The sequence below is a fragment of the Lissotriton vulgaris genome, chromosome 7, assembly GCF_964263255.1.
Source record: "Lissotriton vulgaris chromosome 7, aLisVul1.2, whole genome shotgun sequence".
Taxonomy (NCBI): domain Eukaryota; kingdom Metazoa; phylum Chordata; class Amphibia; order Caudata; family Salamandridae; genus Lissotriton; species Lissotriton vulgaris.
The window spans coordinates 231,250,417-231,278,303 of NC_141695.1; the positions used below are offsets into that span (position 1 = coordinate 231,250,417).

Genomic DNA, 27,887 nt, shown 5'->3' on the forward strand with positions numbered 1-27,887 from the left:
TGGCGTTTCCTGGTGGGCTAGTTGGCCCACAGGGACCCTCAGGATTCAAGGAGATTTAATCCCCCAACTTAAAACACAACACAGCGTGCGTTTGCACACTTAAAGGGGACTTAATTACCCAACTTACAACCAGCTAGGGGGCATGTTTGTACAGTGGTGCAGGGAGGGGCAGGCCTGATATAAGAAGTTAGCAATCCTGCTGTGTGGGACTGGTGGTAATAAGAGGGATAATTGGCCCCCAAGTTTGACGTTGGTGGCTAACTACTCCTCCTGTTACCTCCATTAAATCCCACACAGTGGGATTGCTAAGAGTTTTTTCTGAGGCCACGCTCACATTTCTCCACCACTCTGGAAATACGACTAGTATGTTATAGTTAGAAATTATCATTTAAAAAACCTTTGAAATTCACAGCAAAAAACATAGGTTTCAGGGACGTTATAGTTAGAAATTAGCATTTAAAAAACCTTAGAAATTCACTGAAAAAACCTTAGGTTTCAGGTACGTTATAGTTAGTTGGACATTTCACTCGTACAAAACCAGAGAAATTCCACTGTAATAGTTAGTTCAGCTTAGTATAACTTGCGCACCGCAATGCACTGCTGATGACGTCACATATTACATCATACTTGACATGGTCAGTGACATCACTCATGACATCACTGATGAAGTCTCAAATGACATCACTGATGACATTATCCATGTGAATATCTGATGCACCTCCTCATACTCTAATATAACTATTGATACATCCACTTTAAAATAATTGGCATTTTCGAAACCATCGACACACCAATACCAGTTACTACATATGCACTCACTGATTCCTAGGTCTACACACACATCAACTCATTCACCCATACAATCACTCATACATGCAGTCACTCATCAATACAACACTATCATATGCACTCATACACCTATACAGACACTCAAACACCACCACTCAGTCATAGAGTTACTCACACACCTAGTCAGTTATGCAAGGAATCTCACTTATTCATACAGATACTAACGCATACTTACTCTCTTATATAATCAATGATACAAGTACACACTCATCCATAAAGCCACTCTCACAATCACTGACTATCACGTATACTCATTTATATACTCTACCTCTCACACACACACTGCCTTTTACATATGTAGTTACTTGGACATGTATCACAGAGAAATCCATTCACTCACCAACACACCCATACACATACTCACTCACCCATACAGCTGTTTCCACATGCACTCTTGAACCCATACACCCAGTGAATCAACCACTCACACATCTATGCACAGTCACACACCTAACACACTCAGTCTCCCATACAAATACTCAGGCAACCATCAATAACCCATTTAGACACTTATGTAGCTACTGACCAAACCATGCCGCAGCTTACACAAATCCTCCATCCAGACACTTATACACCCACTCATTCTTCAATACACCTTGGCATATACATAAAACATATTTAAACTTTATAGAAACTTACAGTCAATGAGTGATGTCATCAGTGATGCCATTTGAGATGTCATCAGTGATGTCACTGACCATATCATGAATGATGTAATATGTGACATTAGCAGTGCATTGCGGGGACGCGAGTTATAGTTAGCTGTACTAACTATAATGGCGGAATTTCTCTGGTTTTGTATAAGTGAAATGTCCAACTAACTATAACGTCCCTGAAACCTATGGTTTTTTCAGTGAATTTCAAAGGTTTTTTAAATGCTAATTTCTAACTATTACATACCAGTCGCATTTCCAGAGTGGTGGAGAAAGGTCCTCTCACCTGGGACCCTGCAGCCACAGAGCTGGATCGAGTGAGACACCCGTAGAGACACCAAAAGGGCTGCCATCGAAGAAACTGAGACCCGCACTCCAGTGCAATGAATATATCCAGCACATTTGCTCAACACACAAAACCCAACGCGTTTCGGCATCTTGCACGCCTTAGTCATGTGTGGTGAACTTTTGTGTTTTCATTGCACTATGTGAGACTCCGTTTCTTCATGTGGTGCTCTTTCTGTGTCTGCGTATATATATATATATATATATATATATATATATATATATATATATATATTGCTGCACGCTCGCTCGTATCCAAAAGAAAGCAGACGGCACTCGAAGCTGGAGATTGTGTGATTTATTGACAGACCCCCGTTACCCCATCAAAGACAAACACGTTTCGCCGTGAAACGGCTTCCTCAGTGAAATATATATGTATATATATATATATACACACACACTCGTATATAAACATATATAATGGCGACATGGTGATTTCTAAATAAATCATTTGGAAGAAAACGGGTATACTCTTGCCTTTTTTCAAGCCGAATAGAAGAAGTGGGCAAGCGCGTAGATACATATATATATATATATATATATATATATATATATATATATATATATATATATACACGCACACACAGACACAGAAAGAGCTCCATATGAAGAAACGGAGACTCACACAGTGCAGTATAAATATATTTTTAATACAAACGCCCTGAAGCTTTTGAAAGGAGCACTCAACCACGTTTCCAACCTTGCGGTCCATTGTCGCCTCATTGCAGCTTGCTCCTCATTGCTGTGACACTCTTTTACCGATGCGTTTCGAGGTATCACATGCCTCTTCTTCTTGGGCAGGGTTAAAACATTGACTGCTCACCTCGGATTCATTTATGCGCGCCATTTTGGAAAGGCATTTTAGGATTTGTAGGCCTTGAAGGTGAGTATTAGTGATTTACTATAGTAGTTTCAATGTCTTTATTTATAATTGCTATCCTTAGCCTTAGTAGGATCAGCGATGAGGTGCCAGCAATTGTGCATTAAAACGTGGTGCTGCGCAGAGTTGATCCATTTCGCTCCACAGCCTCCGTTGTTCACGAATGGTGCAGCTTTCCACGGCCAGGCTGCTGTGACAGTAATTTTGAATATAAAAGCCCTGAAGCTTTTGAAAGGAGCACTCGACCACGTTTCCAACCTCACGGTCCATTGTCACCTCGTTGCAGCTTGCTCCTCATTGCTGTGACACTCTTTGAAGTTGCTGATGCGTTTCGAGGCATCACACGCCTCTTCTTCTTGGGCAGGGTTAAAACATTGTTTTGAAAAGTATAGTAAAGCTGTGCTTATTACAGAGACTTACCTTGTCAATATTTTAGTCAATGATGTTTTGTTGATCACAATATTTCGGCCATCAACATATTATAACAAGATATTTATGTATTCTGGTAGCGTACCATTCCAAATTACTTCAGAACAACAAAAATTAATTAAACGGAACAGGAGTTGTGTGGAAAATATACTAGATGCTCGCTGAATACAGTGACAAACCTAAAATGTTGTCCTATGGTATGTAGTAGAAGGGGAACGTCTGCATCTTTTTTGACTTCCGCAAGGAAGCAGCGGACAGGTAAAGTCTGGCTACTCACCCCAGTCTGCAGTTTACCTTCAGATTTTGAAAATGTGAGAGCTCGAAATCCTTTAGTGGAGCTGAAAAAGGCTCCATGTGGCCATATGCCCACTTTATGTAGTCATGTGGTAATAGTGCACTTACTTTCAAAAGTTCCTAGTGGGACACACCTGGAAATAGGGGCTGCAGAGAATGCATCTTTTGGGTAGGATTATGAACTAATACTATCACTTAGAGGTAAAGAAATTCTTAACCACAACTTTATCCAAACTTCAAACACATTTGTCTGCCTCGAATTCTCTTTTCACATTCAGGAACTGCTCCAATGTGATCAGATCACATAAATCAGTGGGAGACAGCCTACTTGATTACTCTGTTGAGGACAACAGCCCAGCTCAACTCCCCAATGGCCCTACTAAATTTCTCCAAGATGCCAGAGCTGACTCTGCTCCTTGGAACTCTCCCTACATCGCAGCCTTGACAAAAGTTAACACGCAGTAAAAGGCACTACTGGTTAGTCAAGAACCCCCTTTTGTCTTGCTTGTTTTTTATAATGCTGGCTCCACTAGCTCTGAGTAAATGTCTTAGAAGTAGAGACTCAAGGGGGAGCTGAAGTCAATCACTCCATGTACTCTTCCACGTGCAAAAGAATTCTTCCATGCACGTATCATATTTCCTTCGTTGTTCTAGCAGCATTCTGGCTTTTAGACAGTAGGAAGAAAATGAAGCATTTGTACTTGGAACTAACACTTCCCGCTTAAGTCAGAAATTGACCTGTGAGGTTTCACTTTACAGAATAAACCAGCAGTCCTTAAATATCTATTCCTGACCTCAACCAGTGTGATGTTGCTGTACCTTGGATAGCCTGTGATGTTGAAAAAGGATGCTATGACCTTTTTATAAAATGTCACAGCCCCACCTCAAGAATTCCCATTTGTTAAGTCCTTCCTTACGGAAGAGGTGGCCCTGCATTTCATTTAAAGGTCCTTGTTTGACCACTCTTATGGAAACATGCATGGATGTGGGTCTGTTGGGAGGCTACTGCTCAGTGTCAATCCTCTGTATATGTAGAGAACCCTCTGAATCGCTATATCCAAGCTTTGACCTTCTCATGGCTACAAACGTCCTAAACGTCGCACAGTCTGCATTTCCAAACAGGAAATAGGACAGAAATAAAGCTGAAATAATGTGCTTATGCGGACTGTTTAACAGCAGGCCACCGGTTGACCAAAATAAGCCCCCTAAGAGTAGCATTTGAGGTATGCCTTTGAGCACCCACTTAGGCTAAATGTCTCCATCAACAAGCATGCAAGGGCATGGTCTGATGTCTTCTGAAGGTATTAACAGAACCCTGATGGGAAATTATCAAACCATTATGTGTCGAATTTGTATTAGGCTTACCACTGAAGTAAAGAGACACACATAAAAAGTAAACATACATTAAACTTTCAAATAACGTCCACTTGTTTTTAAGTCCCCCAAAAAGGTGCAGAGCAGGAGGAGACAGGCTAAAACAACTATTGCCTATAAACCTGAGGAGCGGGAGGTTCAAGGGTAAATGGGAGAGAGTATGATAAACATAAAAGGGGAAGCAAAGAGAGGTGCACATGCAAGAAGGGGGTAGGCAGAAAAAGGAAGGAAATTGTGTGCTAGGAGCTCTAGGTCTTGGTACAGAAGAGACTAACGGATATTCTGGGAAGGATAAAAAGGAGCCTTGGCAGGTAATACCAGCCGGCAGCCGCAAAGTGCGAGGGAACAACCTGCCACCTGCGTGGGCATGAGGGATGAGAGTATGATTCTGATAGACATGTACACTGGCAGGAGATGGGCATCTGGTAACTGGAAATAGAAAATAATTATGTCTCACAGGAAAGTGACAGATAGACCACTCTCACAGCAGTCAACTCGACCCATGTCATGAGGGTTTATTTTCAGCCAATAGCACTTACTATGCAAGAATATGCATTCCTACTGTCCTCAGTGATGGTATTAGCCTACAAGTCCCAGCATGCTTATCACTCTTCGCCATGAAGCTGGGACTGATGTAAAGCCGTCATCATGACAGCTATACACTCCCAGATTCCCTTTAATATGCCAAAAGATTGGCAAAGAAGCATTCCGCGTTAGAGCAATGAGGACCCAAGAGATGAGATTTTAATGTGCCTGGGTTTACAACCAGCACATCTGATTGGATCCCTTTGTAAGCCCAATAACTGTTGCTGATTTCTAAATAACAAGAGCCACATCTTGACTCTATCTTTCTCTCCCGCAGGTCCCTGCTCCACAGACTCCCTAGGGAAGAACTTCGTCACCGTGTTCATGCAGAATTACCTTGCCAAAGGAGAAGAGCCAACTTTGCAAGTGCTGATCACAGGCTATGCCACCTCGACTAAGGTCACTGTGATCCTCCAGAAGACGAGCTTTGCTAAAGTGCTTACGGTGAACGAGAGGGAGACGGTGGCTCTGCAGATACCAAGCAGTGCTCAAATCCTCGGGACAGGCAAATTCTGCAATACTGTCACCATCCAGGCGGACAAGGATATCTCTGTCCTCGCAGTGAATAAAAAGAGGTTGAGCACTGCCACCACCATAGTGTATCCAACTCAAGACTGGGGCACAGAGTACTACATTGTGACACCACTAGACGGACCATCAGACAGCTTCAAGGAGTTCTCAGTGATCAACAACGAAGAAACCAACAATGTCGAAATCTACCTCAAAGGTGAAGTCACCTTCCAGGACAAGACCTATCCACCTAAAACCACTCTCTCGGTCATGCTCGAGCCTATGCAGGCCATCCAGATCCAAAGCAAGGAAGACTTGTCAGGCACCAGGATTGTTTCCTCCAAACCCACGGCTGTGATGACCGGCCACACATGCACATGGAAAAACACCAAGTGCAATCATGTCTATCAGCAGCTGCTGCCCACCGCCAGCTGGGGGGACACATTCATTGTGACTGCAATTCCCGTACAGACCAGATCTGATTACGTATTTATCGCAGCATCCAAAACCACACGCCTGGACTACCAAGCAGGATCCAGCAAAGAGACCAAGAGCTTGGGAGCAGGAGAAGTGGTGAAGCTTGAAGTTAAGCAGGCGAACCCGCTTTACATCAAGGCCACTGCAGGTATCCAAGTCATTCTCTACTTCACAGGCTGGACAGCCAAAGACGCCACCCTATACGATCCCTTCCTAATCAATATACCAGATGTTGACAGCTACTGCATGTCCTACAACACGTTTGGATTGAAAGACTTTGATAACAATGCCATCCTGGTGGCCAAGACATCAGCAACAGCGAGAATAACTTCCAACAAAGCGCCAATCCCTGGACTGAAATGGAGTCTGATTGAGGGTACAGACTTCTCCTGGAGCAGCTTCAGCTTGGGGAAAGATTTCAGCATCAACATGATAGATGGCAGCTCTCCATTCGAAGTTCTGAGTTTCGGAGTATCTACCATGGACGGGTATGGATCACCGGGAACCTGCATCGCCAGTGAGTATGTTACGTGACATTGGTCTATGTCAGGGAGTGCATTTGAGTGCATCAGACACTGTCTGACTATTAGTGCATCTGAGAGTATATCAGACAGTCTGAGCCTGTAAGAACATCTGAGTGGATTGTAATCTGTCTGAGACTGTAAATATATGTGTGTCTCTTGCACTTGAGATACAGTGAGCATATCAGAGTACCTCTTATACTATGATATGAAGTGAGTATATCTGAGTGCCTCTTACACAACAAGATACAGTAATCATATCTGAGTGCCTCATACATTATGACATGCAGTGAGTATATCTGAGTGCTTTTTACACATGATATACAGTAAGTATATCCGAGAGCATCTTACACTACGAGATGCAGTGAATATATCTGAATGCCTCTTATATTATGACATGCAGTGATTATATATGAGTGCCTCTTACACTACGCAATGCAGGGAGTATATCTGAGCGGTTCCTACACTAAGAGATGCAATAAATATTTAAGAGTGCCTCTTGAACTAACAGGTGAAGTGAGTATATCTGAGTGCCTCTTACACTATGAGAAGCAGTAAGTATATCTGAGTGCCTCCTACACAACGAGATACAGTGAACATATGTGAGTGCCTCTTACACTATGAGATGAAGTGAGTAAATCTGAGTGCCTCTTACACTATGAGAAGCAGTAAGTATATCTGAGTGCCTCTTACACAACAAGATACGGTGAATATAAGTGAGTGCCTCTTACACTACGGAATGCAGGGAGTATATTTGAATGCCTCCTACACTATGAGATGCAGTGAGTATATCTGAGTGCCTCTTACACTACGAGATGAAGTGAGTATATCTGAGTGCCTCTTACACTACGAGATGACGTGAGTAGATCTGAGTGCCTCTTACACAACAAGATACAGTGAATATACATGAGTGCCTCTTACACTACGCAACGCAGGGAGTATATTTGAATGCCTTACACTTTGAGATACGGTGAGTATATCTGAGTGCCTCTTACACTACGAGATGCAATGAGTATATAAGAGTGTCTCTTGAACTATGAGATACAGTGAGTATATCTCAGTGCCTCTTACACTACGAGTTATAGTGAGTATATCTGAGTGCCTCTTACACTACAAGATGCAGTAAGTACATCTTAGTACCTCTTTCATTACTAGATGCAGTAAGTATACGTGGGTGCCTCTTGCACTACAATATGCAGTGAGTATATCTGAGTGCATCTTACACAACAAGATACAGTGAGTATACGTGAGTGTCTCTTACACTACGCGATGCAGGGAGTATATTTCAATGCCTCCTACACTACGAGATACAGTGAGTATATGAGTTCCTCTTGAACTACGAGATTCAGTGAGTATATCTGAGTGACTCTTACACTACGAGATGCAGTGAGTATATGTGAGTGCATCTTACACTACAGGATACAGTGAGTCGATGTGAGTGTATCTTACACTACAGGATGAAGTGATTATATCTGTGTACCTCTTACACTACGAGATATGGTGAGTATATCTGAGTGCCTCTTACACTACAGGATACAGTGAGTAGATGTGCGTGTATCTTACACTACGGGATGCAGTGATTATATCTGAGTACCTCTTACACTGCAAGATACGCTGAGTATATCTGAGTGCATCTTACACTGTGAGATACAGTGAGTATATGCGAGTGCCTCTTACACTATGAGATGCTGCGAGTATATCTGAGTGCATCTTACACTACGAGTTATAGTAAGTATATCTGAGTGCCTCTTAGACTACAAGATGCAGTAAGTACATCTGAGTACCTCTTTCATTACGAGATACAGTGAGTATATGTGGGTGCCTCTTGAACTACAAGATCCAGTGAGTATATCTGAGTGCCTCTTACACAACAAGATACAGTGAGTATACGTGAGTGCCTCCTACACTACGAGATGCAGTGAGTATATGAGTGCCTCTTGAACTACGAGATTCAGTGAGTATATCTGAGTGCCTCTTACACTACGAGATGTTGTGAGTATATGTGAGCGCATCTTACACTACAAGATACAGTGAGTAGATGTGAGTGTATCTTATACTACGGGATGCAGTGATTATATCTGAGTACCTTTTACACTACGAGATACGGTGAGTATATCTGAGTGCATCTTACACTGTGAGATACAGTGAGTATATCTGAGTGTCTCTTACACTATGGGAAGCAGTGATTATGGGACTCAGTGAGCATATCTGAGTGTCTCTCACACTACGAGATATAGTGAGTATGTCTGAGTCCCTCTATCACTACGAGATACATTGAGTATACTTGAGTGCCTCTTAGGCTATGAAATGCAGTGAGTATAGGTGCGGGCATCATGCATTACGAGATACAGTGTTTATAGCTGAGACTGACTAAGGCTTTAATTAGTTGAGTGTGTATTAAAAATATCTTTAATCCTGTAAGATATATATATATATATGGCTCTCACACTATGAGCATGTCATAGTGCATCTTACACAACAGGATACAATGAGTACATCTGAGTGCCTTTCACACTACGAGATACAGTAAGTATATTTTAGCGCCTCTCACACTACAACATTCATTGAGTATATGTGAGTGCCTCTCACACTACAAGATACTAAAGGTACATCTAAGTGCATCTTACAGTACAAGATTCAGTGTTTACAGTTGAGTGAATCACCGACAAGCTAAGGCAGTAAGTAGTATAGTGTGTTTTAGAAAGTATTCTGCCTCAAAGTATATATATGTGTGAATTTCACACTACGAGATACAGTGAGAATATCTATGTGCATCTTACAATATGTGATACAGTGAGTGCATCTTAGACTACAAGATACAGTGAGCATATGTTAGTGTCTGTGACACTACAAGATGCAGTAAATGTGAGTGCCTATAACACTACAGGATGCAGAGAGTATACATGGGTGTGTCTTTTAATATGAGGTACAGTGAGTAATTCAGAGTGTTTTTTACACTACGAGATACAATGAATATATGTGAGTGCATCTTACACTACAAGATGAAGTGATCATATGGGAGTGCCTCTTACACTGTGAGATACAGTGAGTATATCTGAGTGCATCTTACACTATGAGATACAGTGAGTATATCTGAGTGTCTCTTACACTACGGGATGCAGTGATTATATATGAGTGTCTCTTACACTACGGGATGCAGAGTGTATATCTGAGTGGCTCTTACACTATGAGATGCAGTGAGTATATCTAAGTGAATCTTAGCCCGTAAATATACGAGCGGACCTTAAACTGTATATTTGAGTCAATAAGTACATCTGAGTCTATATTGTGCTTTCTTTTAGAATATACGACTGTGTTTTGGTCTATTTAGTCGAATCATTAATTAATTCTGAGTGTAGAAGAAGCGATGGTGCATCTTACTATAGCCGGAAGTGTAGGTCTGTTGAACAGTCTAGCGGCGAAACAGCCCTACTACCCCTTTACTTCTGAACCTCATGCAGCTTTCCTAATGTACTCCAAAGAACATTGGCTGGTCCCGAGGAGTCTCATTGACCCTGACACTAAGCGGCTCCGCAGTAATTTTCAACAAAAACCTCTGCTCCCCCTTGGCGGATAGAAAAAAGCACTTCCTCGACCTCTTGCTGTATCCTAGGGATGATAGCCAAGCTTATTATTCGAATACTGAAATGTACACTTGTCTGCACACTCCGGCAGGCCTGTCATGAGACCCTTCAGCTTTTATGAACATCGATTCCAAAGACCTCTAACACACGGACGAGTTTGCACTAGTTCTCCTAAAGCGTTCTGGGGTATTCATTCGCAACAATTCCTTTTACTCGTATTTTGAAAGTTTTCACAATCAAATACGTGCACATCCGGTACTGGAAATCTCATTCTATGGGGCAGATTTACAATTACTGGCGCATCCCTGCATATTGGCAAGGATGCGCCAGGAATTGTGCGCCGCAGCTCCGCCACCCTTGATGCGCCGCATTTACAATGCAGCGCACCATGGGGAAAAAACGGCACAGATGCGTCACGCATCTGTGCCATAAAGGCGGCACATTGTTGGAATTTTGTCGCAAGCGCGACGCAGCTCCAGCAATGATCAGGGGGGCCCTATGTGTACAATGCTGCGTCAATCCCTACGCCTGCTTCAAGCAGGTGCAGGGTTTTGACGCAGCATGGGCCCAAAAGAGACTGAGGGAAATCTTGTAGATTTCACTCAGCCACTTTTGGGAGGCGTTCCTGCACAGGAACGCCTCCCCCTGCGATGGTACGCCTCTTCTGGTGCAGGGCTTTACAACGTGACGCATCTGGGAGATGTGTCATGTTGTATATACCCCGCACCATGATGCATCTTTTGCGCCGCCGCTGCGTCACGAAAGTGACACAACGACAGCATAAAAGCGGCGCAAGGGGCTTGTAAATTTGCCCCTATGTATTTTGTGGTACGTGTCACACAATAGTGTTTTCCTTTTGGAAGTTCGTAGCACACTACTACTTTGCAGCTGCAGTGATTTACCAACCCAAGCTCAGCTGAGGCAGCCAAAGACACCTCCTGTCCTTATAATTAATTCTGGTATAAGCAGTTCCAACAATGCATTTTCCCACATTTTGTAGGTTTTCACAGTGTGACAGATATTTAGAGGCATGTGTCCCTCATCAGAGGAAGGCATTACCTATAGAGGGAGCAAACTTTGCTTTTTTACTTTTAGCCTATCGCAACTTCTTGTTTAGCGAGGCCCACACTGAGCTGCAGTCTGGTATCTGAGTACTCTCACACATCCTTAATTCAGTAAACTGGTGAGCCGCTTGCCACACATCTCACTCTTCCACACCAGCACACTTGGCTGGCTGTCTCCTAGTGTTCTCTTCCATCCCCCACAGATCTGGCAGTAACTCTCACTGCACAATGTGGCAGATAATCACAACCTTCCCGCACCATCAGTACCTTGTCCCAGTCCTAGGATGTAGCCTGGTTTAAAGCTGCATGGTAATGAGCTGGCCTCTAGTTCTGGAAGAAGTGCTAATTCCTTGCAAGAAGGCTCCAGACTGGTGGGACCTCTCGATGCGGCACTTTTTCGAGTGATTAGGGGATTTCCGACAACCACCAGATTTTAAATAAAGCCACCTTCTTGTCGTGCATTAGATTACACCTAATCACCTGGGTCTGGAGCCAAATTGCAACTAAGTACTTTTGCTGCATTGGGAGCAGTTCTGTACTATTTCGCTGTATTCTATAAACCCTACCCAGCTGTACTACTGCTGCGCCAACACTGGAATTACACCTGGGCTGCAGTAACCTTCTTCCAGTCCTGGACCCAACCCTTACCAGAAGAATTAGTCCTGCTCTTCCATTGATGGAACTGGGCCTGTACAGTATTATCACTGCTATTCTAGTACTGCCATTCTGAGTCCGCACACTGGCCTACGTCACAACACCGCCTGGCCGGAAGATCGCTGCCATTGGCTCATGCCTACATGGGAGCCCGGGTCAAATGCGGAGGGTCAACGTGGGCATGCACATCGTTTTTAAGAGTCGGATCAATACACTTGTAACAACCACAAATGCATAGGGGTTTCTACACATTGAAATCTGTTTTCATTGTGGAGAAAAAATGAATGAAAAATCAATTGCATGCATTGTTGGCTTTTCCAAACGACTGTACCCAACACACCAGCAGGCATACATGGAAAAGGACGAACTCCTGCGCATACTTCTGGAAGACAGGCATCGTTGATGCACTCTTGAAAATGTTTCTTAATTCCTGCTGTTTACACGTCTGTTCACAGGTGAGGTTGTACACCTTCAAGAGCAGATCTACAAATATGTCTCAGAATCCACCCGTCTGACTCCTATGAAATTCAGTGGAATTCCAAAAGTACTCTAGCTGGAAATTCTTGGGAGTACACTCTTGCTTAATCATGTGTGCCTGCATAAGGTACACCAGCACTTATCTCTGAATAAAGACATTTGACTCAAATGAATATTCTGTACTTTCCCTGTGGAGAAACTGCTTCCCCAAAACTCTCATCAGTTTTGTGGGTGTTTCTTCCATGGTCCCCCTCGCGGATACGTGTTTGCTGTCACTCATGCGGATTAGGTGTAAAAGCATTTTCAGGTTGGTTTGGCGGAAACTACCTGTGTAAATAGTGGCCTCCATAGAAAGAGAAAGTGTTGGAAAGTGGGTTATTAGCAGCAGTAAATATGCATCTAGCACTGGCAATAAGGCCACTAACAGTCTAGGGCTCAGAAAAGGTCTCAGTAAATTATTCGCATGCTCAACTCTTGGTAGCTTAGCTGTGAGCAAGCAGGCTCAAATTAAGAGAAAGCTATAAAAAGCATTAAAAACGCCAATTCAGTAAATAATTAGGACACAACACACAATAAAAATCCCACACCAATTTATAAAATCAGGAAATATTTTTATCTTTATAATGAGACCAAAACATCAGAAATCCAATTTAAGGAACCAGAGATATGAATTGATAAAATTTATTCCTATACAGCACGTAGAAACCTATAGCACCACCTTGGGACATCTGGTCACTCTTGGGTGGGACAAAGTCAAAGTTTCAAGCCGACCACAATGCAGCCCTGCTTGGACATCCCTCGCAGTAGGCCTTGGTCAAGATGTTACCTTCAGACATGGAAACTTTTCTGGAGCTTTTTCTGCCGGTGTCCCGCGATGCTCTTCACCCGTCCAGGTTCAGTGAGGGTTCGCCAGCTTGGTTATCAGAGAGCTCCCAGTCAAACTCTGGAAGTCGGACCTCTGAAGGTTTTCAGTGGGATTAACCTGCAGACCAGGACGGCTCGCGGGTGAAGGTGGGTGGCTTGGCTCTCTTGGTTGAGTAGGTCCCCTTATGGAGCTTTTTTCCAAAGCTGCTCCAAACGTCCTGAACTTCTCCCTGAAGTTTCTCTTGAGGGTCCAAAGTGTTCAAAACACAATCCAAGGGTTTGGAATCTCCAAGATGGTCCTTAAAAGGTTGGGACCACTATGCACCTGGAAAAAAACCCCTTACAAATCCAATGCACACACTCCAGACAGGGGGTTCTTGGTGGTGATAATCCAGGTGATCTCTGTTGACCTGTAGTTTGCTAGGAGTCCACTCTTTATTCCTCTTGAAGCAAGGTATATCCGAAGGGCTATAGATCTAGATAATGCAGCAGGCTCAGCCAGTCAGAATGCTGGGCATGATGGTGCAAATAAAGTTTCCAGCTTGGCAATCCTTCTTTTTCTCTTAGTTTCAAGCAGCAGATCTGAGAGGCTCTGCTCCACACACATATGTATTTATTCTCACGGGTCAAGCAGGAGAGCACACCTGTCCAATGAGGTGCTGGATGACACCCCAGAGCATGACTACTTTCTCCAAAGTGTGGCATAATCTTCTCCCAGAAAGCGCTATTTCTCCAAAGTTCAGTATGGCTGAAAACTCAGCAGAGGAGCAAGACCTAGTTAAGCCAACCTCCAGAATAGCTCTTCTCCACCCACCATCTGCAAATTCCTGCCTTAAGCCAGCCATCTGGATAGGTCAGAGGGGCTGTGGGGTACATGGGCCTGGTTTTCCTTGTCTGTCCTAGCCCCATTTGAATCTCCATGCTTTACGACTCCTCACCCCTGCAATGACATTCCTGCATCTCAGATAGACTCTCTCTGGGTGAACCTCTTATCAAAAACGCTGCCTGGCTAATCCTGTTAACTCTGGCAAATCAGGGGAGACCACAGGAAGGCTGAATTTGGCTTACAGACAAGAAATACTTATAACTTATTTTCTGTATATTTTTAGGATAAAGTCAACAATAGCATATTATTGGATTTATCAATACCATTTTTCTAAGTCCCTGAGTGATATTTTTTGTTAATTCCTAGCAATAGTTATGCATTAATAAACTATTGCCATGTTAACCTTTGTGGTTTAGGATCTACGATGGAGAAAATGAAATGTGCAATTTCTCCAGCACCAGGACGCATAAAACATATTTTATAAAAACACTGATTATAGCTACATGACCCCCTGTCCCTGAGACACCTAGGGGAGACTTTAAGGATCCTGAATATGCAAAAATAGTATAGATGCTCACCCCACAGTGCGCCTAGCACAACATTAGATGTTTGGGGAGCACTTTAGTACAATGGGGAAAGTGAAATTTGCAATTTCTCTATCCCCAGTGCACATAACACCCTTTTATAAGGACTCTACTTATAAGTACATGACCTCTCACACTTGAGACATAGTTTGCCCTCGTGTATGTGGGTGTTTTTAATGTGTTTTCAACATAGCACTTGCCCTGGTTAGGCAGAGCCCAGGGACAGTCAGAGTCAGTTACAACTAGTACCAGTCTGAAAAATATGGGGGTGCACAGGGAAAACAGGATAACTTTGTAACAGAAACTAAATAGGTAGCAATGGAAGCAAAAGTAAGGACGAGAGAAAAAAGATGGGCAGACAGACCCAAGCAGCTTGTGAATGTTCAACATATACATGTAGGCGCTCACCGAAGCTCCCAGAATCACAGTCTTGGAATCAAATTAGTTCTTCATCGAAATTCTAAATTGTAGGTGGAATTTCCATGTGGACAGCCCATAGTTACGAGAGAAATATCCCACCAATGCTGATTCCGTGAATCAAAAGCACAGTTTGTTGTTGTCAAATCTGTAGTCATTTGTACACCTACACTGGACAATTTGGTTGCATCATGTGCTGTTTACCAAATGGACTAGTGGTTATACTATTCATCTTTCACATCCTGTTTGCCCGCTTTATATTTGTGTTTAGGAAAAGCCAAGGCCTCCTGCAGCTCAGTGTCCTGCCGGAAGAAGGAGACGTGCAAGCTCATCAATGACAGCCCAGTGTGTGTTCCACAGTCAGAATCTGTATGCTGGGGATGGGGAGACCCACATTACCACACATTCGACGGCCGCAACTACGACTTCCAGGGCACCTGCACCTACACCATCGCCAAGACCTGTGGTGAGGACAACACCCTGCCAGTATTTAACATTAAGGCGAAGAACGAAAACCGAGGCAGCACCAGAGTATCCTACGTCAGCTTTGTAACAATTGAAGTCTACGACTACACCATCTCCCTGATCAGATTTGAATACGGTCAAGTCAGGGTAAGGAGACTGAAGCTGAGTTGTTTATTTATCCAAGAGTTTTATAAAGCGCTTTACATTAGCATTTAATCATTTCAGCGCACTAGAGATGTTAACTGTGAATAGTTTGTGACAGCGGGAAGGCGCTGTTCAAAACACATATGTGCACATTGGAGACTGCCGCAGGGATGGAATCGCGGCTGTAACATAACAAAGCAGTCTAGCAAAAAAGATAAGTTTTGATGGCCTCTCTAAATGTCACAAGGTCGTTTAAGCCGCGTACCTGGTGTGGCAAGGCATTCCATAATTTTGCTGCAAGATAGACACCGCTCCTTCCGCTATCTTGCGGATAGAGGGCCGTGTGTCCTCAGCGGATCATCAGCCAAGGCCAACCACTATTCAGGAAGGACACACGGCCCCTCTCAATGGCAGTAATCCTCCTTGTGCACAACAGATCCCTCTGGAATGGCAGTAATCCTCCTTGTGCACAACTGATTCCTCTGGCAGAGTGCACAACGCAGTTCCATGTTCTTCCTTACCACTTTTCCCCATGTGTCTCTCTCCTCTGCTCATGTAGGGCACCAGCAGTGAAAATGTAGTGTGCCTTTGAAGTTGGGGGTGGTTCAGAGGGCCTCCCTTTGAACCACAGATGTGCCCCCTAAATGTACGTCCTGTTTGCCATGAGGCTTCGGAATGCATATCTTAATCTTTAGTGGGGCCAGCATTTGGCTCCCATATGCCAAGTATCAAAACCTCTTCCTCCAATCTATCTAGCCAGGCCCTCAAATGGAAGAGGTCTGTCGATCTGGTTGTATGCCCAATGTTTTATAGCTGTCGCTGGGGAATGCCCAGATGTGCTCCTCCAGCCTTCAGTAAGGGATGGAGTCAAACTAAAAGGCACACACATAGTTGTACAGCAAAGAAGTGCCCACTTTCTAGAAACGTAATTTCTAAGCTAGTAATGACAAAACCACCTTTACCACAGGAAAGGGGTTGTCATTGCAAATCTAATGATAGGAAACCTTATGAGGCTGCTCCACTGCCACCCTATATTGCAGATCAAAGTCATTTAAACTATTTTCCCATTTTAAGTTATGGGAAGAGCAACTGTCATAGGCAGTGAAAACACACATGGGTATTCCTCACTACCTGGGGAGGGTATGCACATAGATACATGCCCTGCCTTCCACTTGCTTCACCCCTCAGGACTTACCCTAGGGGTGCTCTAGTGGCAGCGAAAGGTCCCCAAAGGATGGCTAGTGATTTAGAAAGGCCAGCCTGAGCATAGGCACAATTGTGCACATGGCCATTGCAATCAGTACACACGTTTTAAAACATCAGGTAAGCACCACTTCCTAAAATCTGTAGGAAGGGTGCGCCCACTTTCACACAGTATTTTCAGTGGGAAAGTGCCTTTAGCCCTAAGGCCACAACAAGAGAATCAGCAAAACCCAGGAGGAAAAAGCAAAATGTTTAGGGAAACATTTCCTGAAGAGTATCAGGTCGAACAGATAGTATATGTAATTGCTGAAGAGTCCTCATCCTCTGACATAATGTGAAAGGGTAAGTAAAGGCATCCAGTTCTATCACCAGTGTTACATTAATGTAAATATTTGCCTTTAGTGTTTGACACATGTGGTGGTTATGTTTAGATGATGGTTATTTTAGAATGTGTTGACAGCAGGCCAAGATAATAGGTTGAGAAGGCGGTCAATTGTAATGACGAAGATTAATGAGGATAGTTGATGATAATGATGAATTGTAGTACTGCGGAAATTGTGGGTGGGAATTTTAACCAGTGATGTTGATGACGGTTGAGAGTCATGAAGTTGATGTGTGGGCAACGATGCTGGCCTAATGGTGAGGCATATATTCCTTGTTGCGAGGTCTGTAGTATAATATTATTTATAATAGGCTTGGTATAGATAATCTGACCTTTTTATGAAGGGTATTTTGCTAACGTGCCTCATGTTACCATGATAACCAGTGCTTGCTTTTGATAATGCGCCTCATGTTACCATGATAACCAGTGCTTGCTTTTGTAGGTGAACAATGAGAAGTTAAGTCTTCCTGTTATCCTGAACGATGGTAAACTACGGCTTTATCAGTCGGGAGGAAACATCATTATTCAAACTGATTTCACTCTCAAAGTGTACTATGACTGGAACTACTTTCTAAAGGTCGAAATCTCAAGCAGCTTCTTTGAAAGTATATGTGGCCTGTGTGGCAACTACAATGGAAACCCCAATGATGACTTCATGATGCCCTCGGGATTACTGGCTCCGAATCCAATTGACTTTGGGACAAGCTGGAAGGTAGAAGATGGTGACCGTTTCTGTTGGCACAATTGCAATGGTGTATGCAAGACCTGCAGCGCAGACCTGGTGAAAAAGTATGAAGACCAGGCTGCCTGTGGACTGATAACCAAGTTGGTGACTGGACCTTTCAGAGAGTGCCATGCAGTAATTGATCCCAAAATTTACATGGACAACTGTGTCTATGATATGTGCATGAATGATGGATTCAAGCAAATTTTATGTGGGGCTCTGAAAACATACACTGATACCTGCCAGAGAAAGAACATCATGGTCTATGAATGGAGAAGCATAGCTGGATGCCGTGAGTAGAGACCTTCATTTACCTGTCATGCAAATGTAATAATCAGCATGTTATTCAATGTAACCATGAAGCAATGCAGAATATGTGCTATTTATCACATCTGATAAATTCTAAACACCCATTTTATTGAGCATAACTGCATTAGATAGAGGCGTAAACGTGAGGCAGAAAAGCACCCCATACTCTGTGAAGTAAGGAGTGTGGTGTCCTAAAGATTTACTGTGCACTCTGAGACTAATGTAATTGTTCTTATCCCCCAATGTTCCCAAGATCATAATGAGAAACTGAAGAATGTATGAACAGTAGCTTCCACTCTGTATCCCAGAGCTATTTATGTTGTGAAGCTTGACATGAACACTAGGGAGACAGAGGAAGTCTGAGAGCTGGAAATAGACCTGTGAGCCTCATGAAGCTTTTCACATTCTGATCAATCTTGAAATTTTGAATGACTCTAAAAAAAACGGGTGATGTTGAACCTTCATGATTATAAAGCGGGCATTTTCTTCAGATGGCCGAGTAGGTACATTTTCGGGTCTTCCTTAAAACAAAAAGTGGTCCTAAAAAACACAAGACACTAATGGAGTTTTTAAATCAGTGATACTACTGGACGTACATACTGTAAATAAATGGGTAATTTTTAGATCCTATGCATCACTTATTTTGTAAAGAATTTGATGGATTTAAGGACTCTATGGTTTAGAACAGAATCGGGAAATGTGATATTCAGCTAACAAATAAACCCATAGCAAAGGGCATTAGAAATGTCTTTGACATCTTTTATTAAAAACAATAAAGGCATAGCCTCCTAGTCATTATCATTTGGCAGTGGTGTGAAAACCGTCGCCTGTGTTAGACCAGGTCTGATTGGGAGGGGGTCAAGTTATTTTGACGGCATTTGCTGTTAACACAAAGAAGTTGCTCAGTTGCCAGCCGATGTATAGATGTATAGAATTCAGGGGGCAATGCAGATTAATATTCATATTATCTTCTATGTTGTAATAATCCAAAGGAAGTTGAGGCCCTGACAATGTCAAAGTGATGTGCAAATGTGCTGCAGCTCTGATTATGTTAGCTGCTACACAGATTTAGGGAGTAAATTTGCTAGTGAGCAATCCCTATGCAATCTTTCACAAGTAATTCACTCAAGAGTAAAGATGAAAATAGCAAAGCACTATTAGCATCAGTTAGCCAAGTAACATTACCATGTCATTTCTTCTTGTAGCTGTCCAGTGCCCACCGAACAGTCAATTCGTGACATGCGGCAGTGCCTGCCCTGCAACTTGCAACGATGATGCAATTCCTGAGAAATGCTCTGAGGCTTGTGTGGAGTCCTGCCAGTGTAATTCAGGTTTTGTCCTCAAAGAGGGCAAGTGCATTGCTAAAAGCACCTGCGGCTGTGTCTTTGAAGGGCGCCAGTACGCCCCAGGTCAGAAGTTCTGGGGCAATGATAAGTGTACGAAACAGTGTACATGCAATCCAGTGACCAACAAAGTTGAATGCAAAGAAACCAAGTGCAAATCAAGTGAAAGATGTGATGTGGTCAAAGGCATCCGGGACTGCTATCCCTTAAGCTATGGCACCTGCTCAGCCTCTGGTGACCCACACTATGTCACCTTTGATGGTGTGAGATACAACTTTATGGGTACTTGTGTCTACCAGTTTGCAGGACTCTGCAAGAAGAGCGATGATTTGGTGGATTTTCAAGTTTTTGTCCAGAATGATAATCGGGGAAGCAAAGTTGTATCTTACACATCCCTTGTGCAACTCAAAGTGTGTGATTTTGATATCATCATCAGCAAGGAGTACCCTAACAAAATTATGGTATGTATATATATATATATACATTCTGGTAGATTTACTAAATAAGATGTTGACAAATATCACTGTTCATGACATTTACCTACAAGCATCCTATAAGTAATCAAATACCCATTAAGGTTCAAATGTGGTGTTACTTTATCTTTCATGAGATACTTGGAAGTAAGTAGAATCACATTCAGAATCACCCGCTGAAGCAATTATTAATTTGGGTATGTGTATGCACTTCCAAAGCTGTCTAGCTATTTTAGACTTGATAAAAAAATGTGAATCATAGAACTTGACAAACATTAAAGTCTGATAGGAACATATTTCAATTCTATTGTGTAGCCTAGGTTCAGTTTGAATAGATAACTACTGAAATTTCTAAGGCAGTGGAAACGTTTCACATTACACTGTGCTTAAGAGCGTAAAAAAACTATTTGAGACTAAGTGCTATATCCACAGTCACAATAGTAGGATATTTGGAATGCACGATCATAAACTGCACTAATGATCCTGGAAAATCTGCCAGTACGATGGATTATCTTCCATCAACAATGAAGGAGTAAGGACATGAAAGGGTGCGGTGCGAAGGATAGGCCTAAAAAATGCACGCAATGCCAACTTATCTGAAGGTTTGCAGTATGCATAAACATTTAGAAGGTAATTTCTTACCCTGCAAATACATGTAACAATGCTCCGAGAAGGACTGGAGTAAGTAGTATTGCATGAAAAGAAATGGGTGGTTGTAGAATGATATTCTTAGAGGATGTAGTTGAAGGGGTTTCTTCAAAGTTAAAATAGTTTCTCTGCACAAAAAAACATAATACATACATTGCAATTGCTGGTTTTCTCATCATGCAGATGTTTTTATCTAGTGGAAAATCCGAAACAGTAAATGTTGCAAAGCAGGAGCACTCCTGGACATCTATAACTCAATCCCCAAAAATCTGAAGTGTACTTAAAGTATAAGAGAAAATCTAAAGCAGAAGATATATTACTTTTGCAGACTGCTTTTGTGCATCAGGTCCGACTTGTTGTGATCATCATCTAAGTTGTACTGGACTCCGATCTCACTGTGATACAAATAGGAAAAGCATCAGGCATAGTATCACTCCATAAAACTGCAATGTAACAAGACAAAGTGTAGACCAAAAAACGAAATTAGAAGCCGTCCTAGGAAGTCAAGACTCCAAAGAACATGAAGAAAAGTGGTAGTTCCTAAACTAACAACATAAAAAAATGAAAGGGCCATTGGTAGTGTAAGGTATTGAAAGATGCAAGTGCAGGTTCCGCAAGGCCGCCAAGTTAGTCGCCAGACTCTATAGACACAAGAGGCAGACTCATACAACTTATTTGAGCTCACAAGAGATATCTTGGGAATAGAGAAGACAGAGGAAGTTTCGAAAAGTAGAAGGGGACGGAAGGATGAAACTCAGCCTACAGATGTCTAGGAAGGGGATGGCTAGAACAAATTATTACAGCAAGTAGAAGGCCAGGTGAACTTGATGGACTATGAAGGGAACAAGAACAGCTGTAAAACCTCCTCACCAGTTTGCAGTTAGCCGTAAAGTAGCTGTTGAGAGAAGTTTACTTCCACGTGTATTTAGGAAGCTTGAGGACTGGTCAGAGATATTTGTTGAAAGCATAGTTAAAGGGGCTTTATCACAAGTGAGCTCAGTTTCATCTAGATAATCATGACTATTTGGTACCTTCTGACTCCTGGAACAGTTTAATGGTTGTGTGGTCTACTCCAGTCACTAGTGAATATTGTGTATTCTCCAACAGCGTCAGACAGAGTGGGTAATTATCCACTATGGTGGACAGTTAAAACAATGCTTGTTGGTAATGCAGTTTCAATCTTATTGGGAATCTGAAGAGCAGTATATCAAATATTACAAACATGAGAAGGTGCAGAAGAAAAATGCAGACTATATAGGCGTTAAGGTAGCAGAGAGTTGCTGCTGAACGCAAGAAAGCAGGTTTCTAACCTGGCAAGAGGTGCAAGTGGGAATGACCCTAGATCATGGCAGAAGATCTCTGATAAGAAGAATGGGATGGATTCTAGAGGTGTGAATATCCCACAATTCCTTTTGATACCCAGATTGCAAAGTAACAACAGGTGGGGAGGTTTCAGGCACTACTATATCCTCTCAGCTACTCTAGGTATATTGTTGGCACTTTGAATAGATGTTAACAGCAATGTACATTATTGTTTCTCTTTACAGCTAAATGGTTTGTTAATCAACCTGCCCTACAGTGTCGACAATGGCAAGCTCTCAATTTATAAGCAAGGATATCATTGCTACGTGCAAACCAGCTTCGGTCTACTCGTCACCTACGACTGGCAGTCCTACGTTTCAGTCAAAATCCCAAGCACGTACGCGGGTGCCGTGTGCGGTCTCTGTGGTGACTTCGACGGAGACAAAAGCAAAGAGCTGACCATGAAGAACAACATCTTAACAACAGATGCAACCGCCTTTGGTAAGAGCTGGAAGGTCAGAGACGTCCCCGGCTGCTCCGAAGCTGACAAGGCTGACTGCTCTGATCTTCCATCGGTGGAGAGGGAGCAGAGAGAGAAGAAAAAAGAGTGCTTTCTCCTGGTGGATCCTACTGGCCCATTCGGGGAGTGCCATGCTGTCATTGACCCACAGGGTGCTTTCAAAGACTGTGTGTATGACACTTGCTTCTACAAAGGGCGCCAGGACATCATATGCCAGGTCATCGCTAGCTACGCTGCTGCTTGCCAGGATGCTGGGATTAAAGTGTATGCTTGGAGGGCTGCCAAGTTCTGCAGTGAGTATATTCACAATTTACAGAAAAATTGTTAGGATATCCTTTTAAAATAGACGGTGTGTTGCAAAAAATGGCAGTGAGTGTACAGAAATTGAAATTCGCTCAGAAAAAATGGTCCACAGCAGAATCCCAAATTCTCGAATTGAGGGAGATTCATATATTTAGGGCGTCTACTATGCCCTTCAGATTTCTGCAATACTCACTCAGACATTACTGTTTTAGCTTAAAAGAAATAATCCTCTGTACAGGCCACATGGAGGACGACAGTGGTCACGGCTTACTATAAACTGTTACTTTTTTAAACAGTTTCCGAATCCTTACCTCAGGGTGCTATCTCAGGAGAGGGCACACTATGAAGTTTCTAAGGGGCTTCGTGTAAACGCCGAAGATGAGATACAGGGACTCAGGTGTATGAGAAATCATTAGGGACAAGAGAGATAAAACATTGAGAAAAAGAACAGGGAATACCTTAGGTTAAAGGAGGGTAATGGGACAGCAAAGAGGAAGGACAAAAGACTACAAGATTGAAAAAGGGGGAATGTTGGAAAAGTCACTGAGTGTGTAAAGTAAAAACAGTCATTCAAACGGAAATATAAACTGTAGTAAATGAAAGAAGCAAACGTGTAGATTACAAAGTTACTTCCTTGTAGAAATGAAGCCCCTGGAGTCATGTTGTGATATGGTAACCATCAGGAAACATAATAAGTCACTTCTTTTTTTCATGTAAGATGATTAGAGCTGAGCATGTTATTTTCTTTTGACTTCTTTTTTGGAATCACTAGTAGGTTACTCTGAACTGTGAAAGTTACAGTCAATGAAACAACTGTGTTCTTTCAACTATGCACACTCTTCTGAGTCAGACTGCGGATCCACACACATAAATGCAACAAGGCAACGATGTAAGGTAGCCATGGTTTATCGTGCCAGTCTTTGCTAATTCGTTCTCTACTCTCTTTTAATTTTAGGTCCGGTCTGTGGTAAGAACAGCCACTACGAGGTGTGTCCCAATGGCTGCCCCACCACCTGCTCCAGCTTCACTCGCCGAGTGGAATGTAATGCAAACTGCAAGGAAGGTTGTGTGTGTGACGAAGGTTTTGTACTCAGCGGAGGCCAGTGTGTTCCCGCCTCCCAGTGTGGATGTGAATACAACGGCATCTACTACAAGTCTGCAGAGGTCTTCTACCCCAATGGCCAGTGTTCCAATCAGTGCACCTGTAAGGCAGGTGGAAGTGTGGAATGCAAAGCATTCTCCTGCAATGCCAATGAGGAGTGTAAGATAATCAATGGCATCCCAAAATGTCAGCCCATTGGCTCTGCTCAGTGCTCGGCAGCTGGTGATCCTCATTATCGAAGCTTTGATGGTCTGGCGTTCGACTTCCAAGGCACCTGCACATACACTCTTTCAAGAACCACTGCCCTCAAAAACAACTTGGTCCCCTTCGAAATCAGCGTTGAGAATGAAAAGTATGGGAACGGCAAAGTGGCAGTGACCAAGTTGGTTGTGGTTGACGTCTATGGATACAACCTCATGCTCATGCAGAACAAGGAAGGCATCGTCAGGGTAAGCCAGGGTCATGATCCTATCACACTTTCCACTTTGCACAGTACTTGTACAATCTTAACTTAATCAGTCATGCTTAAAATCATTGCGGGTTTCAAATGTGTATAATCCTTGCTCCTAGTATTGAACAACTACTCTTCTTAAGGATAATTTTCGAAAAGAAGTAAAACAATAACACAACTACAAACTATTAATAAGAACTATAAACTCAGTAGTCACAAAAACCAACTATGGACACACACAGAGCAGGAAGAGGGTTCCTCTGCTGTGAGCTGGACTGTGTTAGATGATGCAGCCACAAGTGATTGAATTTCTGCCTCAAGGCAGACACACCATGACCTGAAGGATATCTGGGGGTGTAGAACGTCAGCAGAAATCCCCAGTATAGCACCTAGAAGGGTAAGAAGGTTTCTGTAAGAATCCTCATATTCCTGGGTTTGCTTGGTTCAGGTAGCGGGCTTTCCTCGGAGAAAAGTTATATGTTGTAATTCATTACACCAAAAATAAGCATTAAAGCTAACAAATCAGGTCAATGCACCAAACCAATTTAGTAATGACGTATACAATATAATGATTACAACATCAAAATGACATTTGCTTAAGGTATTCATTTTTAAAGGAACAGTAAAAAGTGTGCTCAAGGAACAATGGGAAACCTGAAACCTAAAAGTGAATGTTATCCTATGGATTAAGGGGGTCAGGTCTTGGCCACCGTTTCAGGCTGACCATGAGGAGCGAGGGTTGGGTGAAGACTATTGGTACACTTTGCTCACTGGTTATACTTTCTAACTTAGGGCCTGATTTTGAGTAAGGAAGGGGCCCTGCTGTCCGTCAGGGGGCACTACCGGACTACCTCCTACTATATATTGAGCTCTCCACTCTGTAAAGATCTCTCTGTCTTCAAAGGAGTCACCACCTTGGAGGTTCCTGTGGAGTCACTGAAAGTTTGCTGAGTGGCCACCATCTCATACACCCACTATGGGCACTTTTCAGTTGCCTTCCTCTTCACCATTAGAGAGGGGTGGGTAAGTATGTCTCTGGGCAGACCTTGTTGAAAGGTCATTCTCATGTGTGAGATAACACAAAGCCAGCGCTGTCTTTGGGTGGCCTCACAACGTCATATCTGCCTATCTGCTAAGTATAGGGTTCGGCAGCCTGACCATAAATCCTCTTAATCAAACTCCTGAAGGCCTTCCCACAGCATTGAGCCCTCTCTGGCACGGTGATAATTATGTTGGAATGTCATGCCTTGTCTTATTCTTTGTGATTAGAGAAAACCTAATTAAAAGTCACTGTACAAAGCTTTACGGGGCAAACTGGTTCTGACTCAGGTTTATTGAGTAGTAAAGTTTAACAATGTTTTCAAAACTGCTTCTAACATTTCTACTTAAAATCTAAGGTTGCAATGAGTTAGATTTTCCTTTAATAAAATGTAAGTAGAATGGTTCCCAGCTCGTGCTACACAGTCGGCTGTTTAGTTGGCGTCTTAAACACTGAACAGACTTTTCCAATGTACAGCAGACACACACCTAAGTAGTAAAATCTCTTTGACGTCCCTGTTACCGCTGACATATACAAGCAAACATACACTTCATGAGGTCATTATGATCATTTTGCAGCCTCAAGGTCCCCTTACAAGTAACTTATTTAATGGTATAGTTGACCCGAAACATGTAAAATCAGGCTGGCATGTATTCTAACCCTGAAGCTTTGTTTGCAGTGTTAGAGGGCTCCATCTAAGCCAATTTCCCATGTTTGTTACCCAGTATGTGTATGGCATACGGCAACGCTGAATGTAATAATGGGTTTTTGACTGTTATCCATTTGCATGGACCGCAGACATTTACATCAATGAACTTAAATAGAAGGCAAATATACTAATATGTGTTTCACAACTGATTGCTAATTTGAAGGGACAGAGCACATGCAATTTTGGATTGCTTAAAAGCTTCTCTCTGCCACACGGTCCAAAAACTGGCAGCAAGTTGTGTGCATGAAAATAAACAATTTACTTGCTATCAAAATTCTCATACTGACCATAAACTTCCATTATCTCACTCACCATTGTAAATTATAGGCGTAAAATCTGGGCTATTAGGGGACAGTTTGACCTCATATATAACACAAACTCCTATGGCAAGTGAAAGAGTCCAGGTACCTCAGGTCTTGTAGTTAATTGCTTCTGGTGTACGTGCTTTTGATGTCTTGGAGTGCTGCTGGCTGGTAGTCAAGATGTGAAACAAAACAGTGATCCCAAATATAGTAATAGCAAACAAAACTAATAACATGGCCTGTTTTCGCTTTTTTGTTAGGTTGGCGGAATCAATAGCAACCTCCCTCTGACACTCAATGATGGAAATATTAGAGTCTATCAGCATGGAATCCGAATCATTGTGGAAACTGACTTCGGCCTAGTGGTCAGCTATGACCTGGTTTACCATGTTGTGGTCACTGTCCCTGGCAACTACAAAGGCCAACTCGAAGGCTTGTGCGGTAATTATAACGAGAACACGAAAGATGAGTTCATGCTGCCCTCCAAGACTCTGGCTTCAGATGCCACCAAGTTTGGCACAGGGTGGAGAGTCAATATTGCAGGTGTCAGCTGCAATGAAGGCTGTGGCGGAAGTGGCAATGCCTGCCCTGTCTGTCCAGATGCAAAAAAGAACATCTTCAAGCAGGATAATTACTGCGGTTTCTTGAAGCAAGCAAGCGGTCCACTAAGCGCCTGCTACGACACCATCAACCCAGATGTATACTACAACAACTGCATTTTTGACCTGTGTGCGGGCAATGGTGACCAGAATGTTCTGTGCCACAGCATCCAAAGTTATGTAGCTGCTTGCCAGGCTGCCGGCATCACCATCCAGCTCTGGAGAAGCGACTCTTTCTGCCGTAAGTTTAATTACCCTAAGATGTCCACACTTATGATCTGCCACATCTTAAGCCCCTCCCTGTTAACAATCTGTTGTTTCTAAGATATGTTCGCACCCCACTTGGTAGTAATGTGTTCTGCTCTTATCAGGCTTCCTACTTGGGATTCTGCCTCTTCATGTTCTTCTTGCCTTTTTCTGTGACTCCAGCTACAATTCTTGTGCTCTGCCCACTTCACTCTTTCCAGTGTTTTGTTGCATCA

General features: G+C 42.8%; 1 protein-coding gene across 1 annotated transcript in view; it reads left to right on the plus strand.

Annotated features, from left to right (window-relative positions):
• LOC147701270 (IgGFc-binding protein-like) overlaps positions 1 to 27,887 on the plus strand; it is a 1,577,064-nt gene that overhangs the window by 26,387 nt on the left and 1,522,790 nt on the right. Inside the window, exons 3-9 of the mRNA XM_086930001.1 lie at positions 5,687 to 6,913; positions 15,665 to 15,999; positions 18,024 to 18,597; positions 19,820 to 20,418; positions 22,626 to 23,193; positions 24,159 to 24,754; positions 27,067 to 27,646. Of these exons, the coding sequence (XP_086786127.1) occupies positions 5,687 to 6,913; positions 15,665 to 15,999; positions 18,024 to 18,597; positions 19,820 to 20,418; positions 22,626 to 23,193; positions 24,159 to 24,754; positions 27,067 to 27,646 (4,479 nt within the window). The remainder of the gene's footprint in view (positions 1 to 5,686; positions 6,914 to 15,664; positions 16,000 to 18,023; positions 18,598 to 19,819; positions 20,419 to 22,625; positions 23,194 to 24,158; positions 24,755 to 27,066; positions 27,647 to 27,887) is intronic.